Source organism: Dipodomys merriami, unplaced genomic scaffold, assembly GCF_024711535.1.
Source record: "Dipodomys merriami isolate MVZ:Mamm:240054 unplaced genomic scaffold, mDipMer1.0.p SCAF_5, whole genome shotgun sequence".
NCBI lineage: Eukaryota > Metazoa > Chordata > Mammalia > Rodentia > Heteromyidae > Dipodomys > Dipodomys merriami.
The window spans coordinates 37,577,962-37,604,225 of NW_027206068.1; the positions used below are offsets into that span (position 1 = coordinate 37,577,962).

The window sequence follows — 26,264 nt, forward strand, 5'->3', positions numbered from 1 at the left end:
CCCGACCTAGAAACCCGGCCTGCGGACGCCTCTCCTCTTCCGCGGGAACGCGGTGGCCCGTGGAAGAAGAGAGGCCGCGGGCGAGTCGACAGCACGGCCTGGTTCTCGCGGCCGGAGGTCGCGGCTCCCGCTGGGGACCCAGCATGTAGGTGTCCGGCGGATGCTATGAACCCCGAAACCATGAGGATCCACAGCCGCGGCCGTTTCCAGGGTACGAGGCCCCTCCGGCGTCTGCCGCCCCTTTAACCCCGTCCTCCTCCCGCGGTTCCACCGTGGACTCCGACGCCTTCTCCCGCCGCTTCCTTCCCCTTCCGGTTGGTTCTGTCCTGGCGCCCGCCGGAAGGCTGCGCGCGGGGTGGTGTCCGGGCCGGGGTGGGATCCCGCGGGCTCCGCGCGCTCGCCCGGCCCGGCCCGGCCCGGCCCGCTGTCCGGGAGCCCCGGCCCCCGCCCCGGCCCGCAGTCCCGCAGCCCCGGGTGGAACCCCAGGCAGAAACCCGCCGGCGACGGGGCCCCTCCCGGCGACCGCCCTCGGAGCCTGCGCACTCGCTTCCCTGTATGAAAGCTTTCAGTTCATAATCAGTGTGGTTGTGGGTGGATCTTCGTCGCTGTTGTCGTTGCCGGGTTGTTTACTTTGGGTGTTCAGGTTTTTCTTTTTGGGTGGAAGCATTTGTATTTTAACACTCATTGCCGATTTCGACTTTCTAGACAAACGGAAACAAAAGCCTACTTCATTCTCAGTTGCTTCATTTGATTAAAGTTAAATATTAAGTTAAATAGGAAGCGTGTATGTGTGTGGTCAGCGCTCGCTCCTGTCTCAGCTGAAGTGAATGTAGTGGTGTAGCTCCCAGGTTATCAGTTTAGTCACACGTACATACACAGAGCGTGTAATTCTCGTTAACAGACAGGCTGTACAGGAAACTAAAATTTCACTCACTAGTCCTTAAAGGACTAAGTAATGTCACTGAAGCAGTCATTTTGCCTAGGCAAGTGTTTTATTTGACATTTGTATTCCAGTGGTGAAACTTCTTTTGACTAACTTAACAGTTTAACAGAATGTATGCCAGAGATCTGGAACCCGTGTTGTGGGATGGAAGGTGAGGTCAAGGGTAAATGGGACCAGGTAGAGGGGATTGGGTGGGGAGAAGAAATGGAGGAGAATGATGAAAGGAGTGTTACTGATTAAGATGAATTGTACTGACAAAGGAACTGTTTGAATTTGAATCTTGGTAAAACTAAAAGTAATTTTAAGAATTAGAAAAAAGTTTAAAAAATTGGTTTCCTAGTGGTTGAAAATTAAAAATTTGATGTATTGGATTTGATTGTTCAAGGGAACATCATACACTGGGTAAATATTTGTAGGTGAAGTTTGCATCCTAAGAAATCTTTTGTTTTTGTCAGTCGTGGGGCTTGAATTCAGGGCCTGGGCATTGTCCCTGATCTTTTTTGTTCAAGGCTAGGGCTCTACCACTTTGAGCCACAGCCCCACTTCCCTAAGAAAGAATCCTTTTAGAGAGAGAGGTTTATTTAGTTCCATTCCTTAATATGTAAAGTAGGAATACATACAAGAATATTTCCTACTGATTCAACTGTTACTTTTCAGCATACAATCTGAATGCACATAGTCATTTTGCTTTGTCCTAAATTGTAATGTAAGTACATTGATGTGACCATAAGGATTTCTCCTTTCTATAGCATTACATAATGACATTTTAAACAGTAAAAATTTCATTTGCGTAAATATTTAATTCTGAGCATTTCTAAATAACAGGTGGACTCCAAGTCAAAAATGAAAAGAACAGACTATCTTTGAATTCTCTGAAACCTGAGAGCAGACCAGAAAAATCCAAATACAAGCCATTTTGGGGGAAAATATTTTACCTTGACTTACCTTCTGTCACTATATCCGAAAAACTTCAGAAGGACATAAAGGATCTGGGAGGGGTAAGTGAAAAGTGTACACTCAATTTTTTTAAATCTGTTATTCTGTTTAGCATTAATGAAAAGCTATTTGGGGCCTGGAAGTGACATTAAGTGGTAGAGCACCTGCCTAGCATACGTGAGACCTTAGACTCAGTTCCTAAAGCCAATAAAAAGAAAGAAAAACATTATCTTTTAATCCTTTGTAGCTGGACAAAATATTCAGGTATCTCTGATTGGTAGTCCCAATTCCCAAAATGTAAGAAATAAAATTTCCCGTATCCCAGTAAACTGCTCATTGCCTTCTCATTGTGATGTTAGGTTGTCTTCCAGATAACAAGAGCTGCTTGATGATAATTATTGAAGAGCTATATATCATATGCATATAGCCCACTTATTTGTGGTTTTATTATGTATGGTTTTGACTGAGCAAGGTCAAAAGTAAATGTAAAAAAATCAAACCAATTTCAAAAATGAAAATTGTGTGCACTGTATAGCTCAGTTGACAAAAATCACCTTGCTGTCTACTATTTCCCTGTACTTAATTTTATGAAAATGTGCAAAGTAAAAAAGTTAGGATAATCTGCCCAAGCCAAAAAGGGGAAATATGATGTGCTTAATTTAAGCGACAATTTCAAAAGGCAGATTTGTTGAAAAACAACATGTCTTTAGCAAAAGTTTTGTGGTGTTACCAGAAATAAATCAAGCATTATAAGTATGCTACTGAACTCTATATATCTTGAGTATTCATAGTTTTTACTTAACTATATACCAAGAGTCTACTGCATATCTTGAGAAATACTAAGTAAACAGAATGAATGTCATTAAAGGAACATAATTTTGGATTAATTTTTTAACCTTCTTTCCTACCTTGTATGCTGATTAGATGGTTAGGAAATTAGAAAACTCAGGTAAAATTCTAAGATTTCTTTGGATTAAAGTTAATACTGGTTGAATATTAGCAAGTGAAGTTACTAAGATTTTTCTTATTCGAAAAGTTCTGCTAGTAGAGCCTGGGTGGCTTAGGCCTGTAATTTTAGCCACTTAGAAGTTGAGATCTGAGGATCCCAATTCTAAGCCATCCCACACAGGGAAGTACTTGAGGAATTTTTCCCCTCATTAATCACCATAAAGCTAGAAGTGGGGCTCTGGCTCAAGTGGTAGAGCACTAGTTTTGAGCACAAAAGCTCAGGAACATGGACCAAGTCCTGAGTTCAAGCCCCAGGACCAGCACACATGCAAACAAAATTCCTATTAGACTTTAAGTTTCTCAAGATTAACAACTTTGATTACATGAGTCCTATCATTTTACTCTCAGGCTAGAAACCCAAAATATTTAAGTTTTCTGGAAGCACTTGTTGTGATATTTTACTTACCTATCTTCTAAAAGTTTTTCTATTTTTGCTGTTTATTTTCACATGTGAAAAGTCCCATGTTTATAATAGGAGTTATACTAATCATAATGCCCATATAACTGCATTTGTAAATGTAATGTTTAATAGCTCTGCCACCATATTCATGTTATCTCCCAAGGGTGTGTTGTTAATTAGTTAAGGGCTTTAGTCTAGGGTGAAGATTTCTTTATTTTAGAAATGAAGTACTTGAGGTCCAGAGATGATATGTGACTGGTCTAATCAGAGTAGTAATCATCTAAGTATTCCAGAGTAACACACCACAATTCTCTTCCTTTACAGTGGCTGGACTGTAGCTGCATAATACACAGTTTTCTAGCTTTTTAAAATATGGTGATTAGCCTGTTAACTCTAGGTTTAGTTTTTCTAAATCAGTGGTAATTTATTTATGTTTTAAAGATGTGGAATCCTTCAGAAAAATAATATTCAGAAGTCCAAAATTGAAAGCCTAAAAGAAGAACTCTGGCTAAAGTCGTAGCACAGTGGCTATGGTAGGAATCCTGTCCTCCCTTTCCTTTCTTGGTCCTTTCTTTCCTCCTTTTTTCTTTGTTCCTTCTTTCCATCCCTACTCTTACCCTTGTTGTGTTTTCTTCCCCATTCCAAAAGCAGTTTCTCTACTACTTTAATTAGACAAATTTTTAATTATTTCTGCCATACAAAGTAGTTGTTAAGCTCTTTGATCTTACACACTTAAAATCTCTATCCTAAAATGGTTTTAGGTACCTTTATGAGCATATTAAAAGCATGTTTTCAAAATTTTTCCCAAAGTTGTAAGTTCCCAGTTTAATTTGACTTACTAACTTTAAAAAGAATTGTCTAATCTCTCCTCATACTGTCTCTCCCATGTAATTCAATTGTATTCATTCTTTAGGTCCTGACTTCTGTCTCTAGTACATTTTCCATTTCTATCACTAAAAAGATTTTGTCATAAAGATTGCCTATGTGAATATAAAGGAACTTTGATCTCTAGACATGAATTGTAAGGGTTAGGATACAGTATTAATAACTAATTTTATTGAATAGACATTCCTTTAAAAGAATGTAATTATTCTTTAAATTTCAGTTTTACTCACTCCCTTTATCCTTTTTATTACTTTGCTTCAGATCATCCCTGATGGTTTCTTTTTGTTTAATTGACCAATTCTGTTTTCTTTCTAGTTCTAATAAAAATATATTAATATCATTTATCTCTATGGCATATCTAATCAATTTAAACACTAAGTATAGAGCAGTAAATTCAGACATAATGAAGAATTATCTTTAATAGTGGCAAGAAAAGCAATACTGTCTTAATGATGCTGAGCTGGCTTTGATCAACTCATGCCTACAATCTGAATATTTGGGAGGCTGAGGCAGGAAGATTTTGAGTCACAGGTCTGGGTTACATAGACCATGATAAAACTAACTACATTTAGATCCACATCTAAATAGTTTTGATTATAATAGGGCAGTTGGAGGAAAACAGATATGCAAGGGATGATACCATGGTCTGTCATGAATTTGAAAACAAGAGTTATATATTTTGTGTTGTGACCTTGAGTCATCAGAAATAAATTTTGAGTTTACTCTTTGAAAGGCATACATTTCTAATAAATCAAATACTGTAGTAATACTAATTAAACAAATACATATAGTATGTAGAGCATATATATGTGATGCCAGCCAGGTGGTCATTCCTGTCCAGCTACTTGAAGGGCAGCATTTGGGAGAGTAATAGTCTGAGGCCAGCCTGGCCAAAAAGCAAAACTCCATCTCATCTTAATAAACAGCATGCTAGCATTTGAGTCTAGCTTCACAGAATGGTTGATTCAACAGAAAGCACAAGACCCTCTGGAAAAAAACAAACAAACATGAAAAAGAATAGGCAACATGGCTCAGAAGGTAGAGCATTTGTTTAGCAAAAGCCATGAGTTAAAACTTCACTACTACCAAAAAATAAAAGATATATATAGCACATGGAACTTCATTCAGAAATTATTCCGCCAATGTCTCCTATATACCAGCACTGCTTTAGGTGCTGAGGATGTAAAAATAAGTAGGATAAGGTCTACTTTGTAAGAATTACCGATTTAGCAGGAGGTTAAGACAATATACAATAGAGAAGTGTGGCTGTTTCAGCAGAAATACAAAGACATTGCTATTATAATTCATAGATGAGAATGGCCTCTCAGACATTAGCCACTCATAAGAGATGTTACACCTGGATCTTGAAGACCTCGTAGGAACATACCAAGCAAAATGAACTTAAAATAGAAATACTTATCTACAGGGTTAGTGCAACTTAAAAATTTCCAACATATTTTGAGCTTGGGAAGAACTAAATGCAAAAGGTAAAATCCTAGGACAAAGGGCAAACCAATGTAGCAGTGTTACTCATTAGACAATATGTTGGAAATGAACTATAAAACTTGGGGGGAAGGGAAACTGGGAGAAAAATAAGGGAGGGGATAACAAGTTTGACAGTAAGATGTACTAACTACCTTACGTATGTTACTGTAACCCCTCTGTACAGCACCTTGACAAAATTAATTTTTTTAAAGAAGAAAATACAGGGAGAAATCTGGATTTCCCCTTATATAAATGATTGGATTTGGCAATGATTTATTGGATATAATTCCAAAGGCATATACAATGAACGAAAAAAGTGGATAAATTGGACTTTAGACAAAATTAAAAACTCTGTGGCTCAAAGGAAATTATAAAGTGAAATGATAGCTTGGAGAATAGTAGAAACTGTTTGTAAATTTTATATCTGATAAGTAATTAATGTGAAGAATATATAGACACTTTTTTACAGTCCCACAGTAGAAAACAACTCAATTTTTAAATAGGCCAAAGACCTATATTTCTTCAAAGAAGAGTACTGATAGCCAGCAAGCATGTAGAGATGCTCATCAATCTAATCATTAGGGCATTACAGATCAAATCCACAGTGTGTCGTTCCAATTTGTATGGCTACTATCAAAGAATAAGAAAGTGGCTGGGTGGGGTGGACACCACTGCTCACACCTGTAATCCTAGCTACTGGGGAGACTGAGAGCTGAGGATTGAGGTTCAAAGCCAGCCCAGGCTGGCTTTTAAATTTAGCATCCTGAAAAAGTTATGGAATGGATAGTAATGATAATTGTGTAACATGGCAAATAGCTTGTTACCGTTGAATTATACTCTGAAATGATCAAAGTGCTTTATGTTTGGTCCAAATAAAATGTTTTAGGAAATTGTGTTTCTCTTGAAAAATTAAAAGTTGTGGTATTTCTAGGATTTGCATTTCTGAAAATGAAGATAGTATTATATATATATTATATATTATATATTATATATATATATATATATATATATATGAATTTCCTGGTCTTACATGAGTTTGTAATTCTTAGAACAAATACATGTATATGTTTTATTAGCTGGCTAGCAAAACTGAATTTATGGCTGAGCAGGAAAAAAGGATTTGCATTTAATTAAGTTTAATCTTCCTGACAAGTTCTAAGTAGTGATTAGATGAAATTGACTTTAGAAGTCTTCACTTAAGCAGAACTTTATAATTATTGATGAGGAATACCTTTCTGTTTAGTCGTGTTTTTACTCAGCATCTATTTAATCCAGTTCTAGGAACTGAACTCAGTGCTGGCTTGCCTACTCAGGGTTGGTGCTCTGCTTTCTTGCTAGTCAATTGGAAATGGAATCCCGGAGACTTTTCTGCTTAGCCTGACTTTGATCCTTCAAATATCAACCTCCTGAGTAACTAGGATACAGACATGAACCACCTGTACTTTGCTCAATGTGCATATTTTTGGGTGTGTGAACCAGTTTTAGAGCTTGAACTTAGGGCCTGGGCACTGTCCTTGAGCTTTTCTTTCATAAAGCTGACAGATCTCAGCCTCCTGAGTAGCTAGGATTACCTATGTGAGTCACCTGTACCTGGGTTGCATTTTATAAAGCTATTTATTTTTTTCAGGTGCTGGGACTCGAACTCACAACCCCTGAGTTCATTCAGCTTTCTTGCTCATGTCTGGAACTGTCACTTTAGTCATGTCTGTAGCCCAACTTTTTGCTCATTAGTTGGAGATGGAGACTTGAGGACTTTCTGCCTGGAATAGATTCCAGATCTCAGCCTCCTATGTAACTAGGATTATAAGCATGAGCTGCTGGTGCTCAGCTACTATTAGTATTATAGTTTCTGCTTAATTTTCCTTCCTCTAGATATGGGTAATCTACAGTAATAATGGCTTTGGCATAGGCATTTATAAATTGCAACAATTAAAGCAGTTATTTTTAAATGTTTTAGTGGGGTAATTATCTTCCAACAAGCTATTTTAGATATTTAAGTTAATTAAATGTAAACACTTAAGTAATTTGGTCACACTTTAGGTGCATAGTGCAAGCTTCTTAAAATATAGGATATCTTGTGTTCATATTCTTTTATTTACTACTGTAGTGGCTTCAGTGTCTTCAGTTTTCTCCTCTGAGAAATGTGGATAATATGTGGATAATACTGAGGATTTCATTAATTAGAATAAAGTACTTAAGATTAATAGCTAGCACATGTTATTTACCATTATACTTCCTCAGAACCCTAGGTTCAGAAAAATGTAACATAAAAACTATCAATGTATAGGATGTTAAATTTTATGACAGTAAAGTTTTAAACTTAGTCTGGTATATAAACAGCTTATAGGTTACTTACTTTAAAATATTTTTTTCCTTTAGCGAGTTGAAGAATTTCTTAGCAAAGATATCAGTTATCTTATTTCAAGTAAAAAGGAAGCAAAATATGCACAGACATTGGGTCGAATCTCTCCTGTACCAAGTCCAGAATCTGCATATACTGCAGAAACTACTTCACCTCATCCCAGCCATGATGGAAGTTCATTTAAATCTCCAGACACAGTAAGTGTTAAATAAGCTTTGAGGCATTCAGAAAGGCTGAATTCTGAGAATCTCATACTTTTCTTTTTCATGAGACTGTCTTTCTGTGTAGCTCAGGCTGGCCTGGAACTTTTGGTCCTTCCATCTCCTTGTCCCAAATAGTAGGACTAGATAAATATACCACTCATTTAGCTCATGGTTTCTAGTAGTAATCCTATAATTGTTCATTTGTCAAATAGGTTTCTGTCTTTTTCAAAGGTATTTTCCCTTAAATCGTACAGGGTAAATCCTGATTTCTAATGAATACTCTAGGTTGGCTTTTGTTTTTCAGAGTAATTCACAACTGAAAGTTAATAAACTCTTACAAAGAAGAAATGGAGGGCTAGGAATGTGGCTGAGTGTTTGCCTAGCATGTATGAAGCCCTGCCTTTGATCCCTTAGTACCCCATAAACAGAAAAAGCTACAAGAATCCCTTAGTACCCCATAAACAGAAAAAGCTACAAGAGGCGCTGTGGCTCAAGTGGTAGAGTGCTAACCCTTAGCAAAAGAAGCTCAGGGAAAGTGCTTAGGGCCTGAGTTCAAGCCCCAGACTGGCAAAAGAAAGAAAAAATGGGAAGCCATTTCAAATTTCCAAGTAGAAATAAGTAAATTGGCCAAATATGGCTTGCTGCCTGTTTTCCGATAGCTGGTATGTCATCGTTCTTTTTTTTTTTTTTGGTTGATAGGGGAAAATAAAATCAAAAGAATATTTTATGAGAAATCATTGAAATTCAGATTTTATTGTCCATCAGGTGTAATTAGAACATAACCATAATGACTTTTGACTTTTGTATGTGTTACTTATAGTTGTTTTTGAACATCTGGCAGAATTCAATGATTGTGATGAGTCAACAAGGCCTACAAAGCCTCAAGTGGGATCGCTCTGGCAACAGGTTGCCCCCTTTTCTTACAGAATTACTGATGTCATATTTGTTCTTCTCCATTGGCCAGACATTGATAGATAGATACAAAGTTTAATTAGGAGAAGAGATTACGAGATAAAATGTTTAACATAAAATTATGTAAAAATAAATGTAAATTTAATGTAAAAATAATGTAAATACATTATTTTGAAAACATCCCCCTTCAACTGATCTACTATAGCCATGTGAAAAGTAGGGAAAATGAGGATGAAACTAATAGGAAAAATGAGTTACAAAAGAATTTTCTTCAGAAAAGAGACAATATTGAAGAAAAACGAAGTCCCATGCATTCTTTCAGCTAAAGAGCATGTTGAAAATAAAAGTTTGCCCAGGGGCCAGTGACTAATGCCTGTAATCCTAGTTACTCAGGAGACTGAAATCTGAGGATCATGTTCAAAGCCAGCCTAGGCAGGAAAGTCCATGAGACTCTTCTCTCCAGTAAACACTCAGAAAAAGCCAGAAGTGGAGCTGTGGCTACAATGGTAAAGCTAGCCTTAAGCACAGAGGCTCAGGGATATCTCCCAGGCCCAGAGTTCAAGCCCTAAGACCAGCAAAAAAGTCTAGTGGAGCCAGGTCCTGGTAGCTCACACCTATAATTCTAGCTCTTCCGGAGGCTAAGATAAGATTAGGGTTCATAGCTAGCCCAGGTAGGAAAGCCTGTTAGACTCTCACCTCTAATTAACCATCAGAAAACCGCAAGTGGAGCTATGGTTCAACGTGGTATAGCACTAGCCTCTAGCAAAAAATCTCAGGGACAGCGCCCAAGTCCTGAGTTCAAGCCCCATGACTGACAATAAAAATTTTTAAAGTCCAGTGGAACTTAAGTATTTTATTTTTTGCATTGAGTAGAATTTGCTATTATACTGACCTAAGACTTAGTTATTTTGCCAAGATCCTAAAGAAATTCTGTATTTATATTATTTATGTTTCCAACAAACCTTTACTGCAGTGACGCAATTACAACTCTTTTCAAACCTTGTAGTTAATTTTTTTGTATTATCTTTAAATAGTTGTACAAAGGGATTTTGATTAGACATATCAATTTATGTGTAAATGCATCTCGATCATTGTCACCACCTATTCTACCCCATCAGTATATTCCAACTTCAGCCATTATTTCAAACTTCCTGGTTCCATTTTCACATAAATACATTGAGTATTATGACTGTATTCACCCACTATTTCTCTCTTTAAGTGTGTCTTCCTTGGTCTTTCTATAGGTGTATCTAAGCCGGGGAAAACTATTAGTCGAAAAAGCTATCAAGGATCATGTAAGTGGAACTTTAAAAGTTCACCCTGTATATTCTGTCATTAAAAATTCAGCTGCAAGTTATATATACCCTTGAAATACTCTTCCATTCATTTCTAACAGGAAAAACCTCATTTTACAAAAAATCCTTTTAATGAAGAAACATCCCCATCTTGTGGCCTTTTAATGTATTACTGAAAGCTTTTGAAATTTGCCTTATAGCACACACTAAATTGCCAAGAGTATGGAAATATTGTGTGTTATTTTAGAAATTCCAAAAGAAAAATATATAGTCTTACTGCTACTAAAACTTTATAGGAACTTTTATGAATAACCACTTTGGTGATATAAAGCTTTAAATATTATTTAAATGACTCATTTTAAAGAGCAGTTTCCTAGACAAATTCTCAAATTTCTATTTTACAGGATTTTATTCCTTCGAATAGTATATTATCAAATGCCTTGTCGTGGGGTGTAAAAATTCTTCATATTGATGGTAAGGATCCTAAAATTGTCTTTTGACATTTTATAAGTGCCCATATCTATCCCTTGGTTCCTAGCTACATAATGGAAATCTTGGTAAAAGGGATTTACCTGTAATAGTAAATCATTCACCTATTACAGTAGTTAGCCAGGTATTAAGATTAGCATCCTGACAGGCATAAGTTGAAAAATTGCAGTCCTTGTCAAAAATATAATACTGTATCCAAGAACTTAACCAAAAAGGGGAGGAGGAAGTATTGGCTCAAGTAGTAGAGTACTTGCCTGGCTAGTGTGAAACTCGAGTTCAAACACTAGCACTACCAAAAAAAGTGCGTGTGTATGTGTGTCCCCATTTTACTCCAACAATAAAATGCTGATCTTGAATTCTTTTTTTTAATAAGACATTAGACACTACATTGAACAAAGGAAGAAAGAACTGTGTTTGCTCAAGAAACCAAGTGCTTCTATAAGAGATGTGGTATGTTGTCTTTTAAAAAATTGTTTATTATACAGTTTATTTGTGATAGTTCCTTATATACATATAAATGTAGTTTGATAAAAATTGTTGTCTTCAAAAAATATTCTAACTACTTTTAAAAAGCCATCAAGCCACATGCAGGTGGCTCACACCTATAATCCTAGCTACTCAGTTGACTTGAGATCTGAGGATCACATTTTAAAGCCAGTTTGGGCTGGAAGGTCCATAAAACACTTACCTATAATTAACCAGCAGAAAGCCAGAGTTAGAGCTGTGGCTCAAGTGGTCGATGTCCTAGCCTTGATTAAAAAACACCAAGGCCCTGTGTACAAGTCCCAGGACTGGCACAAAAATAGAAAGTTATCAAGTTCAACATTTTATTTATGTGTGTCTTAAATTTTTCCTGCAATGTAAAAAACATCGATAAAATTTTCTAACAGTCGGGGCTGGGAAGGTGGCTCAGTGGTAGAGCACTTGTCTTGCATGCCTGAGGCCCTGGGTTCGATTCCTCAGCACCACATAAGCAAAAAGACAAAAGCTGGAAGTGGTGCTGTGGCTCAAGTGGTAGAGTGCTAGCCTTGAGCTGAAAAGCTGAGGTACAGTGCCCAGGCCCAGAGTTCAGGCCCCACGACTGGACCCAAAAAAAAAATTTTTTTAGCAGTGTGTATATTATATGAATATTTCTAAATTGATGTGTATGATTGCCCTTCAGGATTGTACTTAGGGCAAATAAAAGTAGTTCCTGGGATTGTGGCATACTTTTTTTGGTGTTCTCCCCACTCCCCTCCCACTCCTTGTCATTACCTCTGTTCTTAAATACTTTCGTTTATTCTATAGAAAAATGCTAAAATTAGCTGATAACCACATACATTTCTAATATAGTGAACCCATTTTTGGAAGATAAATAAGAATGTGCTTTTTGATTGCTCTAGATGATATAATAGATAAACAGATATTTGTTAAACTACCATATTGAGCATTGTACTCTGTTAGAATTCCCTATCTTCTATCTTTTGCCTAGTTTTTTCATTGAAGCCTTTATAGATATTCAGCCCATTTCTGTTTTTTAAAAACAAATACAATAACACCTCTCTTGATACTTCCATATCCTATGCATTGCTCTAGCTTTATAATTCCTCTCTATACTGCCCAGATCTCCTCTCATACTTCCCAATCATTTTTTTTTTTTTTTGGGTCTGGTCGTGGGGGGCCTGAACTCTGGGCCTGGGCACTGTCCCTCAGCTCTTCAGCTGAAGGCTAGCGCTCTACCATTTGAGCCACAGCGCCACTTCCAGCTTTTTTCTTTTTGCTTATGTGGTGCTGAGGAATCGAACCCAGGGCCTCATGCATGCAAGGCAAGCACTCTACCACTGAGCCACCTTCCCAGCCCCTTCCCAATCATTTTTCAACCTACAAGTTATAAATTTCCTGTCAGATTTGCCAAATCACTTGGATACTTTGTAAACCAGACATACTCATTCTCCCAGAAATTGTCCGTTCCCTCCTTATACCTGTTCTTTTCTGGAATTTCTGTCATCTCTTTGCTTTTCTCTTGCTTCTCATGTTTTTCAGATCATTTTCCAGTGGTCTTTTTCTTCATTCTACCCTTAAATAAATGGAATTGAAAGGCAGTTTCTTAGAGACTGACTGTATTATAAAGACATGAACTCACTGATGTCTGGTGGCTCATACCTGTAAAGGACAAAGCTGGAAAAAGAAATCTTTAACTTTCTATATAAATTCACACATGTGCTCAGGTTAACTTTAAAGTTATACATAAGGATGGAGCTATAACAAACATAGTAAGGGCTTTGAAAATGGAATTAACCCCTTAGTTAAACCACTGCCCAAACATGACTAATTTAAATGTAATATCTGTGCAGGCTAAGCACAAAGCCTCATCATATGTCTTTGAAAGCTAAAACAGATTAAAACAAATGCCAGCACCAAGATACTCTTCATGTCAGAATTATTAGAAAATACTTTAAAAGTGAATGTAAATAGACTGAAAAATGAACATAAATTGGCAATAGAAAAGAAACTCTTAAAAATGTAACAGAGATCATAGAAATGAAAAACTGAGATTCAGAATTTATTGGGTGGTCTTAATACTAAAATCTAAATGACAGAATGAAGCATCAGTAAACTAAAATGAACAGTCAAGTGGGGGGAAAGGGCCGAGGAAAAACAAAATGATTTTGTTTTTAGAGTTTTAGAAAAAGTGGCTCACACCTATAAATTCTATTTACTCTGGAGACTGAGATTTGAGAATCAAGCTTCAAAGCCAGTCTGAGCAGACAACTGCAAGAGATTCATATCTCCAATTAACCAGCAAAATGCTGGAAGTAGCGATGTGGGTCAAACAGTGGAGCATTAGCCTACAGTGAAAATGGTGAGAATATGAGATCCTGAGTCGCATACTGCCATGCATGAGAGCACACATACACACACACACACACACACACAAAATGACATGAAATTATGTGCTGTTTAGTAATTATGTATAGTACAATAGACAAAGTTACTCTCTTAGTGTGATCATAGCACCCACCATTAGGAGGCAACTCAGGAAGGAAAGAAAGTTAAAATTGCAGAGATTGTTAGTATTGTTTGTACAATGAAGTTACTTCAATTATTCTAGCTAGAATGATGAAGTTGGTATAGTTTTAGCTAGTCATTGTGCCACATCTATCAACTCTCCACAGTGTGCATACTCTATTAAATATTTAAATATTAAAATAGTTTCTTATTGAATGCTGTCCAAAGGTTTTATTTATGATCAGTGGGACTGATTGTTTTGCAGAATATTTATTTCACAGTGTAGTGAACTGACAGAGTAGTAAGTTTTTGACCAATTCCTTTATTCATTTTCTTTAGTGGTTGATTTTTCTTGAGAAGGCTAAAACGGTTATATAGACTACAAAGTACTTGATGAATATTTTGTAACATGTAGTTTGCAATACTCTACCAGGTTAGTATCTTTAATTCTTTTTTAAAATTAATATATTTAAGTGGTTCAATTCTTGAATAATCTTGTTTTAATTTCTTTGGTTGAGTTCATTTCCCCCCCCCCATTTGATATAATAATTTTCCATTATTTTTTGTCATATAAACATAGAACAATTGTAATAGCTGTTTTCATTATACTTTCACACCTAGTCTTTTTTTTTTTTTTTTTTTTTTTGGTCTGTTGTGGGGCTTGAGCTCTGGGCCTGGGCACTGTCTCTGAGCTCTACAACTTGAGCCACAGTACCACTTCCCCTTTTCTGAGTGGTTTATTGGAGATAAGAGTCTCATGGAGTTTCCTGCCCAGACTGGCTTTGAACTCAGATCCTCAGATCTCAGCCTCCTGAGTAGCTAGGATTACAGGCGTGAGCTACCAATGCCCAGCCACACCAGTTTTTTTAATTATTTATTTTGATGAGAAGGATGCAATCTTTTTATTTTTTGCCATTTAACAAAGCAGTTTATGAATATAATTCATCTTGATTCAGTGTCACTCCATTTCAATCCACCCATTCCCTTTCCTTAATTTCATAGTATATACAACAAATTCTTGATTACTTCTCCTCTACTATCCCCCTTCATTTGTGTACCCCTCTGCCCTTGGTCCCACTCCTTCTCTTGCATGTACATATTTCCTGGTGCTGATTTTGTTGTGCTTTGACCTAGTCTATTTATCTCTATTTTTATAGGGGAAAAGAGTTGTTATTGGAACACAAAAAACAAGAAGTAAGTATTTTGATATGTCTAATTATATTTGAGTTGCTTCTAAACACAAAACATGATCTTCTAAGATCATATAAATGGCCATTTAGTGATATAGGTTTTATGGTCATTTTTTAAATATAGGAAAAATTCATTGGCTTATCAGAAAAATCACTTATATTAAAATGTATCTATTAGTTTTTAGTAGTGATATACTTGCTTTTTTGTTATAAATTATAAGATGTTATTAAAAAATTTTTTAAATTTAGCATAAGATTTTATTGGATTATCACTAAAATCAGTTATATTAAAATATATGAACTAGTTTTTAATAGTGATATACCTGCTTTTTTTATTTGTTTGTTTTGGGGATTGAACTGGGGGGCCTGGGTACTGTCCCTGAACTCTTCAGATCCAGGCTAGCACTCTGCCACTTGAACTGTTTTCTGGTGGTTAATTGGAGATAAGAGTCTCAACGGACATTCCTACCCGGGTTCTCTTTGAACCAAGGTCCTCAGATCTCAGTCTCCTGTGTAGATATTACAGGCATGAGCCACCAGCGGTGCTTTTTATACAGTATAAACATCTTAAGGAACTGCCAGTGGGTACCTAGCTAATACTCAATCCTAGCTAATTAGGAGGCTGAGACCTGAAAGATCACTGTTCAAAAGCCATCCTGGGAAGAAAAGTGCTCTAATCTCCATCTTCAATGTAATCAGCAGAAAGCTGGGCTGGAAGTGTGACTCAAGTTATGGGAGTACAAGCTGAGCAAGTTTGAGGCTGAGGTCAAATCCCAGTGCCATCAGAACACACAAACACACAGTCTACCAGTAATATCTTAAATTTCTACAGTAATTTTAAACTGATTTGTGAAACTTTTTAGAAACCTGTAATATGTGAAAATATCTGCTGTTTCTGTTATCAAAGTTACAGTTGCTAATACTAGGTATGTTTTATTGTTTATAATTGCAAAAATGTTAAATTATGTTATACATTAGTAAAAATAAATATTTTTTCTATTACAATTCAAATTTTTCTATTATAATTCTTCTAAATTCTGTTCATAGACTGTTACCTCCATTCAGTTTAAGAATCTCAGAAGCCGGGCGCTGGTGGCTCACGCCTGGAATCCTAGCTACTCAGGAGGCTGAGATCTGAGGATCTCGGTTCAAAAGCCAGCCCGGGCAGGAAAGACCGTGAGACTCCTATCTCCAATAAACCACCAGAAAACCGGAAGTGGCGCTGTAGCTCAAGTGGTAGAGTGCTCGCCTTGAGCTGAAGAGCTGAGGGACAGTGCCCAGGCCCAGAGTTCAAGCCCCACGACCGACCAAAAAAAAAAGAATCTCAGAATATGACAACTGCAATTGTGTCTGGAAATGGGATGATATTGGAAAATAGTTCCAACTAAAGTTTTATTTACAAGAAGTTGTTGATTTATGGGTATCTAACATTGTGTTTTCTATATCTTCAAGGAGGAAGACTCAAGAAGCCTTTTATAAAGGTAGAAGATATGGATCAGTAAGTGTCCAATCTCTGATTTCAGTACAGTATTAAGGAAAAATCTATTTCCATTAATATGATTAAGTTCCTTTATATTGGTCAAATATGCATGTACCATTACTTCAAGACTAAATTTAATTTCATCATATAGTAGATATGTGTTTGAACTATTTGATTAAGAGTACTCATGAAACCAACTCATATTTTAGTATTTCAAATAGTCATTTCTAGTTAAATGTGGGTTCCATTATAAGTAAGAAGCACTAATAAAAAGCTGGGCACTGGTGGCTTATGCCTGTGATCATAGCTGCTTAGGAGACTTAGGTCTGGAGTATTGAGGTTTGAAGTCACTCCAGGGCAGACAATTTCTTCAGATCCCCATCTCCAGTTAACCCAAAGGCTTGGCTCAAATGATAGAACATCAGCTTCCAGCAAGAAAGGTGAGCAAGCTTGAGGTCTCTGTATTTGAGCTACTATACCAGCAAAAATAAACAGCAACAACAAAAAAATCAAAAACCCTACATATGCTGCTTAAAAGTTTGCTACTGAATTACTAAGTATTAAACTGAAGATTTCTTATTCTTAAGATATTGATCCATACTTCCCAAATTAATCTGCAGATCCACTGTAATCTATATAATGGTTCTAATGACTGTTTTATGTTGTAGATGTAAAAAAACTCTACCCTAAAATTGGAATCTTAAGAATCCTCAAATACCCAGAATAATTCTTTAAAAGAACAAATCTAGATTTCTCACATTTTTTTATTTCAAAACTCTACAAAGCTACAATAATCAGGACATTTGATACTGGCAGTCAGGCAGACAAATAGGTTAGCAGAGTAGAATACAATAGAAGACAGTACAGTACAATACCAGAAGCACACCATCACATGGTCAGTTGATTTTAACAGGGATAGGGAAAAATCATTCAGTGGGAAAAAGGGCAGTCATTTGAACGAAGATTAAGGGAACATACCTACATGCAAAGAATAAAATTGGACCTTATGCCATACATAAATTAACTTAAAAATGTATCTAAGATATAAAACTGTAAAAATCTTAGAAGAAAACATGAGAAATACTTAATGATACTGGATTTGGCAATGGTTTCTTAGATAGAATACAGTATAAAGATAATTAGCAAATGGAAGAAGTATTTGTATATATGGTTTATCTAGTAAGCGATTGATATCCACAATATAGTTTTTAAACTCCTACAACACAAAAGGTATCATTAGAGAAATATAAAATAATGACAGTTACCATTTCCTATGCTTTATGATAGCTGCTATCCAAGATGCATAAACATATATTAGCATTTACATATTTAAGTGTGTATGTACATACTAAAATGTAAAACCAATCTAGTAAAACCAGTTAGTAAATATGAGTAGACAAAATGTAGCTTAAGCATATGTATGTACACAATGGAATAGTAAATCTTAAAAAAATGAAATGAGACTTCAGGAAATTAAGTGAAATGAGAGTGGAAATTTATCCTACCAAATGAAATATGTGTAACAAATTCATAAGACCAAACATGATTGTGGTTGTCAAAAGTTGAGGGAAAAGAGGAATAGGAAGTAACTTAATGGCAACAGAGCTTCAATTATAATTGTAGAGATGATTCAAAGTGTTATGACATCAGTATTTAATATGACAAAACTGTACAGTTTTAAGTGGTTGTATTGTATATTTTGCTGTAATTTGAAAGTTTCATCGATTATTATGCCTACAAATTGGTCCTAAGTAGGGAGGTTGACCTCTATTCAGTTTCTATTTCAGATGAATTGTATGATTTTGAAATACAAGACTTTTGAAACTTATTTCATAGTAAAGAGCTCATGTATTTTTCCTTTTTTTTCCTTTTAGACTGTATAGGCCATTTTATCTTCAATTTACCAATATGCCTTTTATAAACTATTCTACTCAGAAGCCCTGCAGTCCATTTGATGTAGATAAGGCATCTAGCATTCAAAAGCAAACTCAGGTTAAACTAAGGTTAGTTTGAATCATCATTTTTAAAAGAAATATTTAAAATACTTTATGCCGTGGTGTAGTGGTTAATATATGTGTTTATAGTCAATATTTTGCTTACTTTCACATATACATTGTTAATGTCTGTATCTGTTATAAAACATGCCATGTTTTACAACTTTAGGTAACTGGGCTGGGTACATAAAAAGTATTTGCAAATAATGAGTATGTCTTATTTCTCTTAAACAATGTAATATTCTCCAGAAGTCTACAAATTATAGTAAATTTTATACATAGTAACTTAAGACAGTTTCAAAAATTATTCCTATGGTTAGCAGTAATTTTTTTACCATGTACCTCTATCACCAGAATCCAAATGGATGGCCACAAATATGGTGGATCCTCAGTTCAACTCCAGTTGAAAGAGAAGAAAAAAAAAGGATATTGTGAATGTTGCTTACAGAAATATGAAGATCTTGAAACTGTAAATTTGTTTTCCTTGTATATTGATGTTTCTTAAACATTGAATAGTATCTGTTACTTACATTTTACATTACTGCTTCTGATTCTGATTTCAGTTTTAAACTGTAATTGTGTGTGTGTGTGTGTGTGTGTGTGTGTGTGTGTGTGTGTGTGTGTGTGTGTGTGTGTGTGTGTGTGTGTGTGTGTGTGTTGGTAGAGAGCAAAGTTAGGGACTTACACTTGCTAGGCAAGCTCTCTGTCACTGAACTACATGCACGTGCTAAAATAAAACATCCTACATTTTAAGACTTTTAGAAGGGAATTAATATTGGAAAGTAAGCATTGATCACTGCTGGGTATCAGCATTGAACGAAAGATTCAAATTTCCTACCTCTGTGAAGATTACCTTATGCAGAGTTAGGAAATATAATCTGTCACCATAAGATGAAGATTTATTACTGCTATGACAAAACATAAAACAGGAATGAAGTTTTTGCCATTTATTTAGACTTTACAGGAGTACCTAACTGATAAGCTGACATTTAAGTGGAGACCAGAGAAAAGTGATATAATAAAAATTATAGATATTGAAATAAGTAAAAGGGGAGATCCTGAACTGATTGATATAATCAAAGAACATCTGATAGTGGCCTGAACTTGACAGCAGCAGAAGTACTTAAGATATGTTCAAACGATATATTTTAAAGTTGGTACTAAAAATTCCTAATAGATTTGCTGAGTGTGAAAGATGATGAAGGAAAGGTGACTATATTTTGGACCTGAGCAATTAAATAATTTCTCATCATATACTGATGGTAAAAAAAATTGAAAATTGAGGACTCTTGAGGTAGCAGAAACAGAAATGTAAGAATTAGAAGAGCCCCTAGCTACGCAGGAAGCTGATATCTGAGGATTGGGGTTCAAAGCCAACCTCCGGCATGAAAGTCCATGAGACTATTATATCCAATTAACCACCTGAAAACCAGAAGTAGCACTGTGGCTCAAGAGGTAGAGCAATTGCCTTGAGTTGAAGAGCTCAGGGACAGTGTCCAGGCCCAGAGTTCAAGCCCCATGGTCAACAAAAACAACAACAACTACAAAAAAAAAAAAATTAGAAGGGCATGTAAGATAAATATAAGAGATAAGATAGGGGGTTATGATTGGGTGGGGGGGAGGGGGGAGGCTGGGAAGGGAGGTGAAGGGTAAACAAAGGAGGAGGCTGCAATGCTTGGTAAGAAATGTATGCATTATCCTGCCAATGTAATTGTAACCCCTCTGTACAGTATGTTCTCAAATAAAATAAAATAAAATTAAAAAAAAAAAAGATAAGAGATAAGAGTTTTAAAGATTGGAAAGATGATTGAAAAGTCTTAAAGATAGTTTGCAAGCTGATGAAAAAGCAGAAATTTTGGATTCACACTGCCCAGTTTCAAATACTGGCTTCCTGACCTGTAACCTTGGACAGAGCCTAGCATGTCGTGTTTATTAATCTTAGCTTATTGTTAAATGTTTCTTTCGCTTATGACTCTTTTATGTGTACTTGAGGTCCATTTGTTTATTTTAACTTGCCTTCTAGGATTTTATATCTCATGGGTTTTTAATCTGTTATTTTATCGTATTTTGTATAATAGTCTATATAAGCTCTACTACTGTTAAGTCTCAATTATAATAGGGGGAAAGGTGTTTTCCAGAACAACTAGGGTACACTAAATGTTAAATGTTAAAATAACTTCACTGGTTTCTCATAAGTCACCTTTATTTTACTTATTATTTTGAAGCCTAGTAAAGGGTTTTCTTTTGTCTTTTTTCAGGGAAGAAGTTGAGTAGTCATTGGAAACAAGCTTTAGAGACATGAAACCATTCAAAATCTGGACAAAAGCATCTGTTTAAAAATTATAATTTTATGTTTTTTTGTTTTAGCACCTTCAGAGTGAACAACACAGAAGCTTTTCACAGAGTAACCAATATGAAGTTGTTGACGATATTGTATCTAAGTTAAATTTTGATTTTGTGGAATATGAAAGAGACATACCTAAAAAGAAAAGGTAATTAATTTATCAACCACACTTTTAAATTCTACTAGATTATTGAATTAGTTCATTACACTAAAAATAATGCTTTCCTACTTCTTAGATGGTAGATGTGCTTTCAAGACACAGTATGGTTAAATAACTATTACCTTCTTCTCTTCTCTTTACCTATTCTGTCAAAGCATTTGCCCTTGATTGATTTTAGTCTCTGTTGATATTGTGGTTTAGAAAAGAAAGTGTCTGCTAAGAGCCAGATAGTTAATTTTTTTTTTTTTTTTGACTGAAAGTATCTGTTACAACAGCTCAGCTTTACTATTATAAAATGAGTATGGCTTTTGCCACAAAGCTGAATTCAGAAAAATTGACTAGACTTTTCCTACATGCTGCCTAGTTTGCCAGTCCCTGTTATAGAACCATAAAATTATCAGATTAAAGGTGTACAAACTAAAAAGGGCTTTAACTTTTAGTTATGAGAAGTGTTTTATTTTGTCAATACTGGGATTAGAATTCAGGATTTTGTACTAGCTACACAGACTTTGTCCTAATTGAACCATACCTATGCCTATTTTTTGCTCTGGTTATTTTTAAGATAGGGTCATAGGTAGAGTAACCGAGTAATAGATGCATACCACCACTTCCATGTTTTTCTGTTTAAATGAGGTCTGGTGAGCATTTTTGCCTCGACTAACATAGGGCTTGTATGGAACTTGATTCTCACTGTCTTAGCCTCCCAACACAGCTGGAAGTAAGTATGTGCCACTTTACCCAGCTGTTGGTTGAGGTGTAGTCCTGAGAACATTTTGCTCAGGCTGGTCTACAATCATGAGTCACTGATACCCAGCAATCCTAAGAAATTTTTTTAAAACTTCTTCTAGTGCTTCTATTAAGTCTTGTTTATATTTTCACTAAATATTTCTGTTAAATTCTACATGTTGATAATATTTACTAACTACTAACTTTCAAGTGTGAATGCAGTGAACAGTGTTCAGTGTACAGTAACTATGTTTTTGACAAAATGAGTCCTGCTTTGATTATTCCAATACACATAAAATTTTAATGTTTTTATAAGAAAGCTCCCTAGAGTTAATAACTCAGTAGACTCTTTGGTCCTCATATCTATTTTTAGGCTAATCTAAATGATTTAATTACAACTTATCATAGCTCTTAATGTTTGTTAAGACACTATAATACAACTTCTAATGATTAATTAGAAAAACGTTTGGACTTAGAAACAGTTCAATTTCTGTAACATTCAGGGTGATTGTTCATGATGATAACATTTGAAGAGGAAGCATATTTCTGAGTAGTAAATCTACATAGGGCTTCTGTTAAGAACTTAAAATTATCTGAAAATTGAAGTAAATTCTGAACTAGTAATCTGTGAGTTTGTTTTTCCTTTATTATTTTTTTTGCACCAGTCTCACCTGTGCCAGTTTGCTCAACATCTCTGGGCCTAGTAAGAGATAACCTAAAAGGATTAGTGTTTTAGATTTTTATCATCTATTTATTCGAAAGAAATCTTAAAATATAAATAAAATATAAAGGGAATAATATATAATATAAATAATATATAAAGGGAACAATTGTGGAAGAAGAGTCAAGTGAAATAGTATATAATTGTCATTGTTATCTATGATAGATATATTGTAAAATATAATTGGTGCACTGTTAACTTTTCTTAAATTGGATCATAATTTAGGATTGTCTAGTACAAACTGATAAATCTTAAGAATATCAAGATGTTCCATGAAGAATAATGTTTTAGGCCAGATATCTATGGGATATTTTTAAACTAATCTACCATATTTAGAAGTATGAAGGTACTTAATTTTTGATACTGTTTTTCCTTAAAAATAAATACGTTTCTTGGGACTGGGAAGGTGGCTCAGTATTAGAGTGCTTGCCTTGCACGCATGAGGCCCTGGGTTCGATTCCTCAGCATTACATAAGCAGAAAAAGTCCGAAGTGGTGCTGTGGCTCAAGTGGTAGAGCTCTAGCCTTGAGCTGAAGAGCTGAGGGATACAGGCCCAGAGTTCAGGCCCCACAACCAACAAAAATAAATAATATGTTTCTGCAGCTGGTTTAACCCAAAATACTCATTGTCCACATTACCAAGAAAAATGAGTTAAATATGCATAATCTGAATTAGACCATTGAAGTTATAAACATTTTCAGGATGCTAACCACAAAATTAGGGTCAAAACCAGATCGCTTAATACGCTTTTACCTTGGTTTACATAGACTAATTTTAAATACCAAGTTAGCCATATTGGCTAACTTAGAGGGAGGAAAAGAATGTAGATGAGAAGACGGTACAGTAGAGTTTTCAACTATGTTTACAGTTTTGTTACTTTAAGAATATCCAAATTTGTCAATATATTAAGATTCTTGTAATAGTATTTTAAGTGAGTTTTTTTTAATATTTCAAGGTATTAATGTAAACTCAGGAATTCATTTTAATATTTTTCTTTTGTTTTTATAAAGAATAAAATACAGCTTTAGATCCCTTTCTTCTGTTTCTACAAATTTCCTGAAAAAGACTGAGCCAAAAGAAAAATGTGAATTGCAGTATATTTGCCAGAAAGATGCCAATGAAAATAATGGAAAGGTGATGAAGCAGAATATTCTGTATGCAGAAACCCAGGAACCTGAACAAAAGCTTGTGTTTATTTCTGAATCTGTCCCCTGCCTTTCAAATGAATTGAGAGGATTTAGAGAGAAAAGAATTAATGAATGTTCTGTGTTAAATGCAACTGAAAATAACATAAAACAGAACTTTACACACCTACCTCCATATAAAAATAACCAGGAGATCATTTTTAACACATCTGAACATAAATTAATTGTACATGAGAATGACTTAGAGGATCATTGTCCGAGTAGGCTACATCCATATGTACAAGTTTCTCATCCCAGTACAGATAATAGTATGCTTCAACCAAAAGGAAAGTCAAATACGGACCTTTTTCCATCAAAAGATCTGAAAGAAAAGGACCTTCACGCAACAAACGGGCATGGTTATGATCTTTCAACAATGAACATTTCACAAGAGCACCTAAGGATAAAGACAAAGTCTCTATGCTGTAGTCCTCTTGGGGAACCCAGTGAATGTGGCAGCAACAGAACTGATGATTTGCCCTCTGGTAGAATCCATCAGAAAGTGAGAATATTATTAGGACGAAATAAAAAAGAAAATCTGGAACCAAATGCCGAATTAGATGAGAAAACTGAATTTCTTATTGCACAAGAAGCAAAAAGAATTTGTACTTCACCAGTACAGTCTTTGTTGGACTTATTTCAGACTAGTGGAGAGAAATCAGAGTTTTGTGGGTTTACAAGTTACACTGAAAACAGTGGTATATGTGAAATGTTAAATATTTGGGAAAAGGAAAGTTCAGATACTTTGCTATCAACATTTTTCTCTTCCCCTTCAACTTCATTTATTGGCTTTTGATGTTTAAAAATATATACTAAAGTTTTTAGGATTTTTGGCTTACTTTGTTTACAGAACTATTTAAATATAATAAATGAATATTTCAGGTTTTTACAGAATTAGATACCTGTTGTGGAGTATACTTGTGGTTCATTTTCCATTCTGTGGTTGTGTTTTCTGAGAATTATAAAGATACCACTTTATCATGGAAAACTAATTTCAAGAAATATGTGGGTATGAAAAAAATTAAGCATCATAAATTTAGTTATGTCCATTGTTTACACAAATAGATTTTTATGATAACATGATCTCTTGAAATACATGTAATTTCATACAGAAAGACAAAGTGTATTATTTTCTATATTTGAATATCCAAAGTTTTTATAAACATAGAACTTGAGAGTGATCCAGTTAATTGGTCTGTGAAAGTATTTTGGCCTTGAAGAGTTAGGTTATTTGGCCAGAGTAAAAATCTAGAAGGAAGAACTTAACCAAGTTACCATAAGAGTAACTTTGTCCATCTTTTTTTGTTATTCATAATTAACAAATAATTTTGAGAGTAATTTCTTCAAAAATGACAGCTTGTAATTGATATTATTTGATGAAGGATAACATTGATGTAGATTAGGTACTTCGTGGTAAAATTGTGAGGAAGAAATTAATTTGTAAGACAAATTTCCACTTTTAAGAAAATAATACATTATTGACTGTTTTTATATTAGTAGAGCATTTATAACTAATGGCTTTATTCTTGGGTAAACAAATGCTGCTATTGAATAGCATGAATACATTGTTATACAAAAAAAACTATGTTAACTTTATTTTTTTGAAAAGAAATTGCTCCCCAAATGTTGATTGTTTGGACTAAAATACTGGCTTTTCAACAGCTCTGTTACTTGTACTAGTATCTTACCTAGGACCAGTCATATCTTGCCTAGGACCAGTCATTCTAGGCACACATGCAACCTTGTTTCCTTTGTAAGTTACTGTAGCATTGTCACTAGTGTGAATATCTTGTATGGATCTATGTCAGGTTTTGTAGACAGCCTTTTAAAGAATCTAAAAACTTTGTAAGAGTATTTGTAGATGTTTTTTCTTCCCTTGAATTTCTTATATTCCCCCAAATTTTCTAAATAATTAAAAGGCATTTATATTTGCTGTATGGTCCTTAGACATTAGATTAACAACTTCGATTTGCAGTGATACTGTTTACCCTCAGCCCCCAAATTGTTTTGCCTTAGTTGCATTTAATGCGAAAATGTCAAGCTAAACTTTATCTCCATTACTTAATTTTTAAAATTTATTTTGTTGTAAAGGTGATATACAGAGTGGTTGCAGTTACGTAAGTAAGGTAATGTTTAGTTAGATTAGTACATTTCTTGACAATGTACCCCCTCATTCCTTCTCTCCCCCTTAACACAACTTTTTATATAGGACTTTTTAAGAGATCCCTAAAAGTTTTATAATGAGTATTCACCTTAAAAAAAAAAAAAAGCTTAAATTTCAGATGGCTGGGAACAGTAGTGCTCTTGTAGGAGACCACTTAAAGTTTATTTGGGTTGGATTCTGTAGATGTTGCACCCAGTTGCTTGCAGGTAGTATGTACCCTGGCAATAAGATGTTTCCTCCTAAAGACAAGACGTATGTGTGTGTCTGTGCTGATATTAGGGATGTTGAACTCAGGACCTGGCCACTACCTGAGCTTTTGTACTTAAGGGTAGCAGCACCTTCACTTCTGGTTCTTTGGTCAGTAATTGTAGAAAGCAATCTCTTGGACTCTCCTG

General features: G+C 35.2%; 1 protein-coding gene across 2 annotated transcripts; it reads left to right on the forward strand.

Annotated features, from left to right (window-relative positions):
* On the forward strand, window positions 1-24,599 carry Dbf4 (DBF4-CDC7 kinase regulatory subunit). 2 transcript variants are annotated; one of them, XM_069996398.1, is made up of 12 exons: window positions 1-211; window positions 1,769-1,941; window positions 8,037-8,216; window positions 10,379-10,429; window positions 10,834-10,903; window positions 11,292-11,368; window positions 15,064-15,100; window positions 16,549-16,594; window positions 18,451-18,579; window positions 18,925-19,039; window positions 20,938-21,062; window positions 23,532-24,599. In XM_069996398.1, exons 1-12 carry the CDS (start codon window positions 166-168, stop codon window positions 24,499-24,501), a joined length of 2,019 nt encoding a protein of 672 aa, XP_069852499.1. In that variant the 5' UTR covers window positions 1-165; the 3' UTR covers window positions 24,502-24,599. The 2 variants fall into 2 exon arrangements, with proteins under 2 accessions (XP_069852499.1, XP_069852500.1); XM_069996399.1 differs by lacking the exons at window positions 1-211; window positions 1,769-1,941 and adding an exon at window positions 3,734-3,820.
* Window positions 24,600-26,264: the final 1,665 nt, after the last annotated feature.